Here is a 15,018-nt window from a genome sequence, read left to right as displayed (position 1 = left end):
GCAGTCAGTGGATATTATACACAGCACATTGTCTGCAGTGGTAATAAATGCATATGTAAAGTAGCATTTTTGATGGGGTTGGGGGGTGTAGGGATTGGCTATTGCTAAGTGTTCCTGCTATGGATTCACCAAATAATATATCTAGATTGTTAGAACAGGAGGTAATCCTATGCCAATCATCACTTTATGATTTTTCAGCAATGTTTTTCTCTTTTCCAATATTTGCTTCTGTATTGGGTAGAGCACCAGCCAAATAAAGCACAGTAGAGAACACAAAACCCAGTCGAGGAGATTAGAACTAAAGACTTTAATTTAACTTGTGTTTCTATTCTAGCTGTACATTTTCTTAGGATTAAGCTTCTTTCCAAGAATAACTAAGACACATTAATGACAAATAATACCCCTGTTTAGCAGACTGCCAGATTTGTGCTTTACTCCCTCATCCTCTCCGTTGCAGCATTAAAGCCGGAGGCTTTCCTCTGCCGTGATAGCATCTCCTATGCAGTGTTTGTGTCTGGAAGTTAGGGTACGGCATGTTTGCCAGGGCTGATGAAAATGTCAGAAGGGCATGCTCTTTTCTAGCTTCAGCCTGCCTCGCCTCAGACACTCTCCAAGCTGATGTCTGATGTGCTGAGGAAGCTTTAGAGCCATGCTATATAGTAGGGTTAAAAAGAGAGGGTAAGATTGCACTGTGTTACCAAAAGGGACGGTGCAAACGTGGGGCTGAGTCAACTGCAGTTCAGGAAAATAGACCCAGAGCCTGCTTTTCCTGTTGGCCAGCAGGACCCAACATATAGTAGCCAAGTGGCCTCTCCCTTCGGTGACCCACGGCATTCTGAATGATGAAATGAGGTTGATCACCAAAGCTGATCGAGCCCAGTGTGGGATTGGCCGGAGCCTCGCTCTGTGTCGCCAATGAAGAACTGCTTTGTAGGCTGAACCAGAACAAGGCTGAATAGTCAGGAACCCATGGGTAGACGCCGTGGTGTAAAGTAGATAGTAGATTTGTGCTTTGAATGAATTAGCTACTGGCCAAATTTTGGGTAGCTTTGGGGGGTGCATCACACCATGAAAGAGCCAGTCTAACCAAGCGCAGAGAGGCAACCAACACACCCATGTACTCCCTAGCTTCAGAACTTGGGGGAGGGGGGATTTATGGGGGAGGTGTGGCAGCTTCCTCACTGGCTGTACTAGCTGCTGCTTCTTTCTTTGCTGGAGGCTGTCTGCAGACTCAGGCAGATGTCGGTGCATAGGTTATGTCCAGGTCATGTGTTCAAGATTTCCTTTGCAACCAGGAGGGCTTGAAACATATTCTTTTAAACTGAAACTCCTGCAGCATCTGAGGATAAACTATTGCATTTGCTGGAGAAGGTGACATCCCAAGATAGAAGGAAATGCAGCAACCTGTAGCTGCATTAGCAACAGCTGTGTCCAACGTGGATTCTGGAGTAGCAGCTGGAGAGAAAAGATTCATGTGACCTTGTTCAGATTTTCATTTGGTCCATCAGCAGAGAGACATTGGTTTAAAACAAAGGCTTGTGCAGTTTACTGAGCAAGGTGAAAACATCTTTGAAGGATGGGGTCACCTGTAGTTACTATGGAAATTACATTTGCACTTAAGATTTTAAAATAAGATGGCTGGAAGGGAGGAGGAGCTGGATTCCAGAGACTATCAAGAGATGAATCTGTGTTAAGTGAGTCCATTTACATCAAGAGTTTTCAAAATAGAGCTTGGGGGATTTGAAAATTTTTGAGCTATCAACAAATATTCCTGTTCCGAATTGGGACAGAGCTGAAATCTTGGAATTTCTGAAAACGGAACTTCACTCCCCCACCGTGCGTCCCCCCCACCCCATTCCCCACCCCCCCAAAAAAAACCCTGGTTTGGGTCATTCAAAAAGTTTCTTTTGATAATTTTGAAACTGGTTGTTTTGATTTTGACCATTTTAATTTTTAAAAACTTTTTAAAAATTCTAATAAGCTTAGTTTTTGAACCAAAAAGTAATTTTGAACAGACAGTTAGTATTCTTCATTCTGAAAATTTCAAAATGTTTTGTTTTGACAATTTCAAATGTTTTAAAATGTTTTTTTTTCTGAGTCGACAAATTCATCAAAACCGACCTCCTCCCATGAAAAGTTTCGGTTTTGACAAATTGGTATATTTTGACCAAAAAAAAAAAAATTGTGACAAAATTTTATTTCAGAGGATTGTGGAGGAAGAGAGAGGTTAGTGCACAAAGTAGATCAGTGATTAAGTTTTCTGACTGTGGAGACAGAGATATCCTTACACTTGCCAGAATCAGGATGGGTATTTTAAAGAGCATAATGTCCTTTGATCACAGTGAAACTCACCAATAAGGGTTACTGAAAAAGAAATAAAAGGTTCCCTAAGAATCAGTTGTTTCCCCAAACCACTCCATGCACCTCACAGTTATGAATACAAGCAGATGTGCAATGAGCAGAGAATGAACTAGACAGTGTTGTAGAAAACAGACATAGGAGTAAAATATCTTGGGATATATTTCACTCTTGTATCTGCTTCTCGTTGTTCAAGCTGTGGTAGGCAAGCTGGAGGCTGGAATTTATTGCTGCTTTCTAGATTCTTCGTGGAGGAGGCTTGTACTATGGTTTGTCCCAGGTATAAACAATGCATATTAATTGGAAAGGGTTTTGTAAACGGTTCTGGCTAATGATACTAATGGGTTAATGAGCTGAGGGGAGGGGAGCAGGTGAAAGGGAGAGTGCTGCATGGCTAGAGGGATACCATTGATAGAGAAAGTAAGGTTTCTTGGTAGCTCAAAACTGCATTGTCTGAGCCAAATTCTGTTCTCAGCTGTGCACAGGAAATTCACATTGCTTTGCTCACCATGGTGATGAGCACTATATAAAAGCCTAGACAGTGTTACATGCATATATTGAGGACAGAATTTGGCTTTAATGCCGCCGAATAGAACCTCTGGGGACAAGTGAAAACAGCTATATTATGGCCGGGTGTCTTAATGTAAAGTACAAAAGAAGTCTTTATTGCACTCATAATAATGTTGGAGGTCCAAGTGCTCTGATGGAATATCTTTTGCCAGTGCATAGTTCTGTTGTGGCAAATGTACCAAATTCATCCGTTTAAGTTCTTTGAGCAGCTTTGCTGGAATTACACCTGAGAGGCATTTGATCCAGAGTGTTTGGAACTGTATTTTTTTGTCTGTGCGAAAATCCATGAAATGCTTGTGGGGAAAAAGAGAACAGCTTTGAAACTGCTCTGTTGTGACTCATCCTGGGCTCACGGCTTTTCTTGGGGCACCTGTTTCATTCACAAAGAGTGAAGCTGAATGCAGGTTAGGTTGAACAAGTGGAACTTTATTAAACCCTGTGCATGGCTCCTTCGCTGTGGCTGAGTTGCTTCCAGAGTCACTCCCCACATTTCCTATTCTGCTGGTGTCCCTCGATAACAGTCACTCCAGCAAACACGGCCCCTCTGACTCCATTTCCACTGATCATGGTACAGCACTTGCAGCTGTAGGAAATTAACTAAACCTGCACTTGTGTACAGTTTGCATTATGACAGGTATCACCTGGAGAAAACAAGAAGGAAGTAGTTGTGTACAGGAATGTAACCACATGCTTTCACACAGGTAAAGAATGTGGTTTGATGCCATAGTTTGCTCCCTGTGCAAGTTGCTTACGACTTTGTTAGGTCAGACAATAAACTTCCTCCGACCGTAAGACACACATGCCTGGATGAGTCACTGTGTTTGAATGCAGCAGTGGCGTAAAGGGGAAGGAGTGGAGGTCCTGTTTTCATACAATGCATGACTGACCTGTGGAACTCACTGCCACAAGATATCAAAGCAAGATTTTTAAAAAAGGATTAGATGTTTATATGGGTGCTGCGGGTGTTTGTCCCTGCCTGCTGTATGGTTTGGAAATGGTGGATCATAGAGACATGGAAGAAAAGAAGATACAGGTAGTAGCAAATAATATATTGAGGTGATTGGCAGGCAGGTAGAGGTTAAACAGAGTATGCATGGGAGAAATTAGAGGGAAGATGAACTTGGGACTCCCAGTAATAGACTGGAGAGCACACGTTTAAGGTGAGTTGGACATTTGATAAAAATGGGAGAAGAATGGCCAGCAAAGAAAGCATGGGAGGAAAAGGATCAAAAGAAAGGACATAGAAGACTGAAAAAAGAACAGGAGTACTTGTGGCACCTTAGAGACTAACAGATTTATTTGAGCATACGTGGGCTACAGCCCACTTCATCAGTCTTCATAGAAGACTGAGGATATGATGGAAAGACTCTACCAAGAGAAGTTTGAAGAGAAAAGTACGGGAACTCCAAGACCTATAAACCAGGGCCATGGGCAGGAAAGAGTGGCAAAGAATCGTGGGCAGCTCTGACCCCGTGTAAACGGGAAAAGGAATCGAGAAGTGAAAAAAAGTGATTATACATTTGTATAGATAATTAGAACATCCATAGTTACATAAAACAGGTTCAGCTATAAAAGAGGTATAAATCCTCATGCTTCAGGATATAAACCCGCCATTAGTTGTCTGGGGTTAGAAGGGAACTTCCTCTATGGCCATTTATGCAATAACTATCTATTATGGGGATTTTTCCACCTTCCTCTGATAATGGTCTTTGGGATAGCAGTTCCCTTGTCCCTATGCCCAAGCCCATTCTGTAAATCAGTAGAACTACTGGGGATTAGAATTTAAAAGATCCTTGATCAGTCCACTAACTCATGCAAACTCAGTCAAATACATAAATACCCTGCAAAAGTATTGAGCCAGTTTTGTAGCTCCAGCCTCTGATTCATATGCATTTGTTTTGTGCGAACAAACAACAATGTGTAAGCTCAAATGGCTGTTTTGCCCACTTCGATCGTCACAGGGAAATTGCAGGGAAAAATGCTGCCTCTCTCAAATCCCATGGAGTTCCAGATCAGGAGCCCTTCTTGCAAATGAGTGTGGGGTCTAAGACGGTCGGCACCTTTTATCACAGACAGTGATATTTAAGAACACCGAGAACAGACAGTTGTCTGGAAAGGTTGAGAGCCACTGCTCTAGCTCATCTGCCATCCCTCCTGCATGAGGATAACTTAAGCAATCTTTGCAGTCAGCTCTGTGGAGATTGTATAGTCCCTTCTGGATCCATCCCATATATGGACACAAAATAACGTAACACTTATTTGGCAGTGTTTAACTGACGCCCATTTTGGGCTTAAACCCCGAGCAGTCTAGTTTGGCCCGTGTTGTAGAATGATGTTACTATAGTAAATTAGAGGAGAAGCTGCTTCTGCCTCAGTTCTTCACTTCAGCAAGCAGCTCTTTACAGCTCTGAACAGATGAGTGGGTCAGTATCGGAGCAGGTCGTTTCCAAGAAGGCTGGTGAGATTGCAGTGACAAAAGATGCAGGCCTCCCCATGGAGGCAGAACTCCCCTGCCCTCAGTGTATTTCCTTTCAGTTTGAAATCATTTTGGTGCAAAACATTAATCATTTAGGCACTGATAAAAGAAAACCCCCCTGGCACAGGAATGGCATTGATTCCTCCTCCTGGGACTCACTCCATTCTGAGCCCCGATTTAGCCAACACAGCTTTCCCCGCCTGTAAATCTGCAGGAAATCTGATGACACTGGGGTTTCCAACGGAAATGTGTGCTTATTAGATTTTTTTTTTAAAATCCTTCCCTGTAAAGATAAAACAACTCCTGTTCAATAAATTGATAATGCAGATACTGCAGCCAGAGCAAGACTAGCTCCAGCTGCATGAAACAGGAAATCAGCAATCTGCTATTTCCACGCAAGCTGGGCTTGATAAAAGCGAGAAGGCGCATGTGAGACTGTAACTAATGAGACATGGTGTGATTTATAGAAAGTGGTTTCTATTTATTTTTTTATTTGCGATCCCTTTCGGCCGAGTCTGCCTTCGGCAATCCTCAGCCCATAACAACTGTTACAAAGGCCTCTGCAGATACCAAGGCCTTGCTGCAAAAACTTGCAGGGAGCAATCTGTGTGGAACTCTCCCAGGGGCCTTTAAAAGTATGTCTATCCCCTGCTCTTGTGTGCATCCTCTCGCTAGCTATCAGCAAGCCAGCACAAGTGTAAATAGAGATGAGAGCTGATGCGAGTATGCATACATGAGCTGCAGGATCAGACCCCTAGCTTGTAGTGTAGACTTACCCTGAGAAGTAAATAAAGCTGTCTCATTCTGGGCCTGATCTTCAGCCCATTAAGTCAGGGGAAAAGCTCCCATGGCTTCAATGGACTTTAGATCAGGCCCTATTTGAGGTATATAATCTGGTATAAGGAGTCTCTAGGGTATACAGCTGATATTGGGGGTAAGGCTGTCTGAGGCAAAACCGAAAAGTTGTAAAGAGCAACCACTGCAGTTCTGTATTTTAAGCAGGGTTGTAAGTGTGGCAATGATTGTCTGATACTCCACGGAAGTGTCTTGAAACCCAACGTGTGGAAAGGTGGGGCACTTTAATGCTGACATATTCAGTGGGTATGTTACTTCTCTATTTTTGCCACTTCTGTTAGAATATTATTTTTTTACACACTAACGTACAAACACTAGGCATGCCTATCCTTTCTCGAAACAAAAACCAAAAAAACCCTAAAAGCTCAACAAATAAACCCTCCTCCGAATTTTCCTTTACAAATCAGTATTATGTATTTATAAAGGAAGAATCCTTGCAAAACAAAACACTCTTCCCAGATAATACTGTCTCTTGCGGTGCTTAGCTTGCGGCTTCATGTTTAAGTTGGGAGAAATTGCCAAGATGTAAACTATAACTAGCATATTTCTCTCTCCCACATAGAGTTAGAATATTGATAGCAGATGCCTCTTGCTGCTTTTGCAGTTGCCTTGCAAAGCTTTTTATTCTACTCATTTGTTAATATCCCTCAGCACTGTAAGCCCACCAGTATTTCTTTTCCTCTAGATAAAGGACAATCTGAACATTTTATTTTGTTGTCAGTGCAGTATATTCCTTCTCTATGAATCCTATGTTATGTTCTTGTTATAAATCTAGGGTTTTTTTAGTACTTCAGTGGCCACATGCATGCTGCAGTACTGTACATGATACATCACTGTTTAGAAGAGAGCTGCACAAAAGGTTTGATGTGAACCACAGAAACACTCAAAATCAGCCTGTTCCTGTTGCTATGTGCTGTTCCCATAGAAATCTTTTGGTGTCTGCACGTTTACCTAAGCTGGACGTGACATATTCCCCACTCTCTGAATCAAAGCAAAAAAAAAAAAAAAAGGAGGAAACTTTTTTGCAATGTACAGAGAGTCTGGAGCTGTATTGAAGTCAAGTGTTGAAGTCATATGGTACTTGTATTTGGTTCATTGACTGGCTGAGCCTGCAGCATGATTCGATAGGTTAGAGAGACAGTTCAGTGTTTCCAAGGGAGAGAGAGGTTGCATTTAGTGTGTGCTTTCCAGGATACCCTGTTTAGGGTTCCCAACTTTCTATTCTCAGAAAACCGAACACCCCTGCCCTGTCCCTCTGCCGAGGCCCCGCCCATGCCCCATCCCTTCTCCAAGGCCCCGCCCCCCACTCACTCCATCCCCCTCTGTCGCTCTCTCTCCTCACCCTTCCTCAGTTGCTCATTTTCACCAGGCTGGCTCAGGGAGTGGGAGTGCGGGAGGGGGTGAGGGCTCCGGCTGGGGGTGCGGCCTCTGAAGTGGGGCCAGGGATGAGGGGTTTGGGGTGCAGGAGGGGGCTCCGGGCTCTGGGGTGAAGCCGACGGGTTCGGAGTATGGGGGGGCTCTGGGCTGAGGCGGGGGTTGGGGTGTCAGAGGAGGTACGGGCTCTGGGCTAGGGGTGCAGGTTCCAGGGTGGGGCCAGAAATGAGGGGTTCAGGGTGCGGGGGGGGAGGGCTCTGATATGGGGCTGGGGATGAGGGGTTTGGGGTGCAGGAGGGGGCTCCTCACACTATATTTAAGGGTATTTTTGCAAGGGAAATCACAGACCCTTTGTCTCTGGGTTTATCTACCTTCTAGAGACATAGATTCCAGCTTCTGGATTGCTCTTAGATATCACTGCCAGGGAATGGCTATTTTTACTGACTGACATTTCTGCACCTCACATGATTCTAGGCTTAGTTTTGCAAGGAAATACAGTCCCTCGTGTCTGAAAGATAGTAAATTAAATCTTGCCGCTGAGCAGGGCTCAAAGGTAGGCAGAGGAGATTATACTGTGTTGCCTGGTTGAGTCTTGTGATAGTTGGTGTTTTACATAAAGCCCCACCTCCTGGAGCCATGTTATTACTTGAGAATCAGCTCTCATTGGTGTTTTTTTTTAAGCAAATGTCTAGCCCTCCAGGTTGTGGAGAAAAGTTTGAAAATGTGACCCAAGTGTACTCTCAGCTTAAAAACTAGAAGGCAAATAACCCCCCCACCCCCCGGCCAATATTTATTATTTTCAAAATCTTGTGATTTTTAAACCAATCTCACCTTTTTGGGGGCCCGACTCATGAATTTTGAATGCTTGAGTTGGCAGTACAGACGCTAAGCCACCTTACCAGAGCCAGGGGCTGAACCTGTCATTGGTATGAGTTGGAGGGGTACAAACTGGATGAGTATAGTGACTCAGAGCCTAGGTGTGAGGTGTAATGAAGGAGGAGGGAAAGCCTGCTGATCCCTCGCTCTGTGCATGAAAAGCTACTATTTAGCCGTCCTGTTTCCCATCCCAGCACGCACACGATACCAAAAGTTGGCACAAAGGCCAGAGAGTGGCAGCGATTCCTAAACTAGACCCTTTCAGACTCCCTCCTAGCATTGCCATCACCTGTGTCCTGTGCTGTGAAGGAGAGCACAAAATGGCCAGATAGCTCCAGCTTTACAGCAATGAGCTGTTCCGTTGCCAAAGATGCACCATGAACTTCAGCCCTGAAGCAAATGGAGTTACACGAAGGAGGAATTTGCCCCACAGGGACTCATGGTGGGCTCTGCACCGGTACCTCCCCAGGAACTATGTCTTAATAACACAATCTGGCCCTGGGAATACAAAAGCTGTCAGCCAAAGCCCCTCCGAAAAGCCAGCAAATACCCTAATAGTGGTAATAAAGATGCTGCTACCAAATGACTTCTCATTTCCATTAGGTTTTTGTTCTCACCATCTTGTATGGAGGAGGACTTATGTCACTTCATCCTCTCTGTTGCACCTTTTGTAATTCATGTAAAACAAAGACTGACGGAAGAAGTAGCGAGCAAGGAGGCAGTGACCTTGAGTCTGTAGCTCCAGAGAGCTCCCGGTATCCTCTTAGTCTGTCTCTAGCAGGCTAATTGCAAAACATTCAGCCAACAACTTGGTGTTAGGAATTTTCAGTTATCCAGGGATGGTTTAGATAATCCTTAGTCCTGCCTCAGTGCAGGGGAGTGGACCTGTTGAGGTCCTTTCCATTCTGACATTTCCATGATTCTGTGGTCTTCAGCATGTGCCTGCAGGCCTGCAAACATAAGAAGCAGTTCCCTGGGGAAATCCTATGAAATGGTTGCAAAACAATTCAGGAAACTTTTGTCCAGCAGTAGTTTAGTTCAGCAGGCAGTGCTCCCACTGTGGTTAGGACGTTAAGGGCCAGAGTGTGACAACCGTTATAATGTGTGCACAGGGGAGAAGGGGTGTACAAGGAGCGTGCGTGCACACACTCACGTGCGTTCTCTTACACCTGAAGGGCTCTTGCTAGCACCTCCTACAGCAGCAGTCCCTGTGCAACCTCCGTGATTTGGAAGAGCAGAGGTCGCTCCTTCTTCTCTTGGGAGCAAGATGCCAGAAAGAAGGTGCAAAGGGGCACAGGAAGCCAGCGTGTCGGAGCTGGCAATGGCTAATGCAACATTGCCCACCCCCTCTGTGCCCAGGAAAGCACCAAAGAGATCATGCCTCAGGCAAGCATAAACTCTTTGGTGCTCCTGCTGAAGGGGTGCAGACCTGCATGGCTCCCTGCTCAGGATTGTGGCATATATGCTACATTCTAATCCTGTGACCATAATTGTGCACCCTGTACAAATGGGAGCCTTTACTCATGCTAGAAGTCCCATGGAAGTCCACGGGAGAGTTTTGCACGGGTAAGAAACTAAGGGTTGCGCAACCAAGCTCCTGGTGGTGGAATCAAAAAATCTGTGCGTTTTGCAGGAACACCACAAAGCTGGTGTTCTGAGACACTTTAGTAACTACACCCACTTCCTTTCCTCTCATTTATCTCCAAGACCCTTGCATGGCTTTCCCAGTGCGCTGCCACAAACAGCCAGTGCATCCCTGTTCGGCAAAGCAAGTGTAAGTGGCAGAGCCAGCAATAGCAGAAACCTCCGTTCGATGTAAATCTTTCAGCAGTAATTTGATTGGGGATGCGCAGCTGGAGAACTTCACATTTTAAGTTTCCCTGGTGCAAGGGGTGGGGAGCAGGGAGAAATCAAGAAGCCAAACGCCTCCCCCTTCTCCTTTTTCTTGGCCACCAAGAATAATTCTGTTTGAGATGATTTTTTTTTAATGAAAGCCTCTGAGAAGTAATATTGCATCTTCAAACCAAACTGCTGAACTCGACTTCTTTTACCAAGCGCATGCAAAAATGTTACTCTCCGGATTTTGAGAGGGCCCGGAGTGCCTGCCTTGCAAAAAACGGAGCTGCTAAGAGAGTCACTGGAGAGTGGTCTCGATGGGAGTGTGCATCACACAGTATGCGCTTCTATAAAAACTGTATTATGATGTATATAAAATGAGCTGTGAAAGGAACAACACAGAAACAAGCCACAGGGAGAGGCACTGTCCAGCTGGTAATTTCTGAATTTAAAAATGCTCTGATCAGCATAGATCCATGTCCCAAGACAAGTCATTCTCACAAGACATTTCTCACCATCTGATTCGTCCTGCAGCATAACGGTCATACTTATTTTTCTGTGCTTGTTTCAGATGCCCCAGGAACAGTATGCACACAGGAGCGCCATGCAGAGCTCGGAAGGCCCACAGGTATACAAAGTGGGGATTTACGGCTGGAGGAAGAGATGCCTCTATTTCTTTGTGCTACTCCTAATGATTTTAATCCTGGTGAACCTTGCCATGACCATCTGGATTCTCAAGGTTATGAACTTCACAATTGTAAGTAGGGGTTGCCAAAACGGGGAGTGAATATTTGGGGAGGCCAGTAGAATTTCTTTCAGGCATCATAGATAAGATACAGCTTAATGGTGTTTGGGTTCCCAAGGAACACATTATGGGCCAAGTGTGAAGGTCCTCAGTAATCTACTTCATCTCCTGGAGAGGGATTCTCAAGGCTGTATGCAGTTTTATCAAGCCTAGGCATTCAAAAAGCATGTGTTAGGCCCCCCAAAATAATGAAATTGGCTGAAAAATCATATTTGAAAACATGATAGATTTGGGATGGTTTTTACTTGTTATTTGTCTCTGTTTCTGAGCCTTTTTGCTTCACATTTTTCAGCTTTTCTTCCTGAGCGCTAGAAGCTTTTTTTTTTTTTAATGAAAGATGTGATTCGAACGTAATTACGTCTCCAGAAACTGAGGCTTTATGAAAAACACCAAAAAATTGTGTAACTTCTGAGAAAATAAGAGCTGGCCATATTGCATATCTTATTTAGATGAAATTAGTAGAGTGTCGTCTGTTCCTCTGGATGCAGGAGTTTCCATCTGGTTCTCCTGTTAATACGTTAAGCAGGAGTTACCTGCTGACTGGGACCCAGATATAGGGCCCAATCCATCTCCCACAAAGTTCAATGGATAAACTCCTGTCAAACTTAATGGGAGATCTACTACGCAGGGATCCATTTCACCCTCTGGAGCCAGTTCTATTTACGCTCTTTTGTGAGGAGTTAACTTGTGCATAGACCTTTAGTGGGCCCTCTGCATGGGAGTGAGTTTCACCTACAGTACACATGGAAATAGACTAAAAGTCAGCATACAGTGAAACATCGCACCATGACACACTAAATCCACATATCAGGAAGTTCTGTTATAAAGCCACTTGCCGTACTCCAGTTGATAAGTGAGCTGAGCAGAGTAATAACGATAGGATTACTTCTTGAGGAAGGGAGAACTTTGTCAAGCTGATCAGGTGGAAATTGATTAGGAGCATCAAGGTCTTTAGGAGGAGCTAACTTTGAAAATGTAACCACAGAGCTATCTCATGGGAGAGCTGGCAAGATCAGATTCCACCTGGTCAGTTTCTTAGATCTGTGGGTCCTGATGTGAGTAGCACTTTTGAAGAATCTCATCTTTCTTTTTCCCCTTTCTTCACTTGATTCTGTCCAAGCTCTGATCAGCCCTAACCTACGTTATCTCTTTGACAGTCAGTGAGAGGCTGAGTAAATTTATTGTATCCAACAGACTAACTACTATGCCATTATAATTTGTCGCGCTCGTATTCTCTAACAATTGCACTTTCAAGATGTACAGTAAATGGCAATGCCTACGTACTGCATGTGTGCTTTGGGAGCAAAACATTTTAAAGCAATAATCTAGAAGAAATTAGCTATTACCCACAGTTAACTAAGGGGTGAGCCAAACCTAGGAGTGATTAAAGCTTTACCAAACCAGTTGTTTACTTTGATGGGATTAGTGCCATTATTAAGTAAAACTTGTGTCTTCTTATAGTAATACATTTTAGAAAATAGCTGCTGGGACATGAATTTTGCTGCAGTGTTGGAAAACTGCTCTTATCCCAGCTATTAATACCTGGTTGTAAGCCAGTGTTCTAACTCACCGGACTGTGCACCAAAGAACACTCGCCAGCCACTGGATTTCAGTCCCGTTGTCTTCAGAGACTCAGCTTTATTTCTGCAAAATAACATCAGTTCAACATATCAGTCGTATCCTTTTTCCCTGGCCAGGGTCTTCTGCAGGGGCCTATCTATGCCCTGCAGGATTATGTTCCACAGGCCCTCTGTCTGTGAGTCTAGGCGAGCCTCTACTTTCTTCTTGATTGTACTCTGCTGGGCATCTGCTTGATATGTAAACTGGGTTCTTCCTCCTGACCCAGGGACTCTTGCAGGAGCCTGCCTACAGCTCTCCAGCTCAACTGAGCTACCTGCTGGCTTGTATGAAGAAGAGGTGATCTTCAAGCTATCACCGGATCCCTGGCCTTACAGCATCAGTGAATTGGTCAGAGGTAGGGCTAGGCCCAACTCCTCTTAAAAGGCCAGCCACTCTGTGACACTGGTTTTGTACCAGTCCCAGGGTACAATAGATTCCAATAGGTATTTAATTCATTCATTTTCATAACATGTAAGTTTATTAGGCAGTGAACAGTCTGTGTTGATGATAATACAGGCTATAAATCCTGAAGCCCGAAAGGGGAACTGTTTGGTTGGGGTTTGTAAAACCTATGCTCAGGTATAAGGAGATAAGTTTGAATCATGCCGTGAAATGAAATGCACATGTACACCAATATCCAAACTGTGTCACAGACACAAAGCCACAAAACCCAGGGGAATGCTGTGTTTCAGTGAGCACAGTATTTCAATTTTTACTTTTGCTCCCAAGCATTGCAGCCCCAGATAGGTGTGTGTGACCCGGAGTGAATGAATCAGTCCCTGAGGAAAGAGTTCACTACTATTAGGTAGCCGTATAGAATCAGTTCTGTGACCCAACTGTCCGAGATGGGTCTGGTCCAGAAACACACACATTTTTGGAGTCCTTTCCTCTCCCCTCCCACGCTCTTTTTCTCCTAGTCTATGAATGGGTGGGGCCAGTGAGTCATGTTTCATGTGCCAAGTGCTGGGTAATAACATGAGAGGATTCCATTCTTATTAAATTAAACTGGCTCACTATTAAATCAATTATGTATGAAACTGCTCAAACTGCAGTTTATCCCCACCCCCTCCTTGTCATATGCATGATGCACAGAATGCCTGGTGTCTTTTCCAGACATTTCCCTTCTGCAACCCATGATCTTCCCTCCAAGTTCCATGAAGGTTGCTAGAAGTCAGGACATTTGTTTTAGAGATGGAGGTTTGAAGTCCTGCCTGGATCTTTCTCCTCTGGTGTACCTGTTCCAGTTCTCACCGCTGAATGCAGAATGATAATGGCATGTCTGCAGTCCCCAAAAGGATGATGTGTTTCTCTTGTAAAGACAAAACTCTGTGTTGAAGGAGGAGATTTGTCATCTGCAGCAAAGGAAGAAGCACTGCTGAGTGGGGAGGAGGTTTTTTGGCCTTTGGCTGGTAGGCAGTGAATGAGGATATTGATCTGAGCAAGGCTGGCCCCTGAGAAAGACATTGCTGTGGCAGAAGCTTTTAACACTGCAAAGGAATTCTCAGAGTTTCCCTGAGGGAGAACTTAATCCTTCTGCCTGCAAGCTCTTTTGATAGGTGTTGGTGTCCCCAAGCCGGGGCAGACCAGCTCTCTGACTTCCACGGTGAACAGCTCTTGCTCCAGACTGGAGCTGGTGAGAAGCACCTGTGGGAGAGGACAGCTGAACCTGATGGCAATGAGGCATTAAAGCAGCTGGCATGGCTGTCCCTGCTGGTTTGGTAGGGACCTGGCAGATTCACGTGGATGGGTTGCTGAGGGAAGTTCTGGCTCTGCCTGGTGTTGTGTCCTGATCCTGGAACAGAGAGAGTCGGGTGAAGCCAAGGAGACAGCACTGAAAACAGACAAGGAACAAACAGACGTGGTGGGTCCAGGCTCCTGCAGCCACTGCACTTCCTAGGGCTCTGCACCACTGCGTTGCAGAGCATTACAAGCTGTGTGTGTCGGAGGGCGGAGCTGCATCTGAGTTGCCCCTGATGGGAAGTCCTCCTTTTCGGAAAACCCCTTTAAGGATCTCTGCATTAAATATATTTAGGGTCAATTTTAATTTTTAAATAATGAATGGAGTAAAATTCTCCAGCTAGTGGCTGCAGATAGGCAAAAGCCTTAATTTTCCCCTGCTCTGGTACAAGGAGGTGAGGGTCATTCTAGGGAGGCAAAACAATTTAGGCAGGACGTTAGCCACAGAGCCTGACAGGTCTGAGCTACCTGCAGGGAGGAGGGACATCCCTTTGGCAGGCTGCCAGCCAGC

General features: G+C 44.7%; 1 protein-coding gene across 4 annotated transcripts in view; it reads left to right on the top strand.

Annotated features, from left to right (window-relative positions):
- The window catches only part of SGCD (sarcoglycan delta), a 499,695-nt gene that overhangs the window by 302,793 nt on the left and 181,884 nt on the right, over positions 1-15,018 (top strand). For all 4 annotated transcript variants that reach the window (XM_074960242.1, XM_074960241.1, XM_074960240.1 and 1 more), the window contains one exon: positions 10,917-11,102. In XM_074960242.1, the coding sequence (XP_074816343.1) occupies positions 10,917-11,102 (186 nt within the window). The remainder of the gene's footprint in view (positions 1-10,916; positions 11,103-15,018) is intronic.

The sequence above is a fragment of the Natator depressus genome, chromosome 8 (assembly GCF_965152275.1).
Source record: "Natator depressus isolate rNatDep1 chromosome 8, rNatDep2.hap1, whole genome shotgun sequence".
Classification (NCBI taxonomy): domain Eukaryota; kingdom Metazoa; phylum Chordata; order Testudines; family Cheloniidae; genus Natator; species Natator depressus.
Note: the sequence above shows the minus strand (reverse complement) of the source record. Positions and strands in the feature narration are given on the sequence as shown.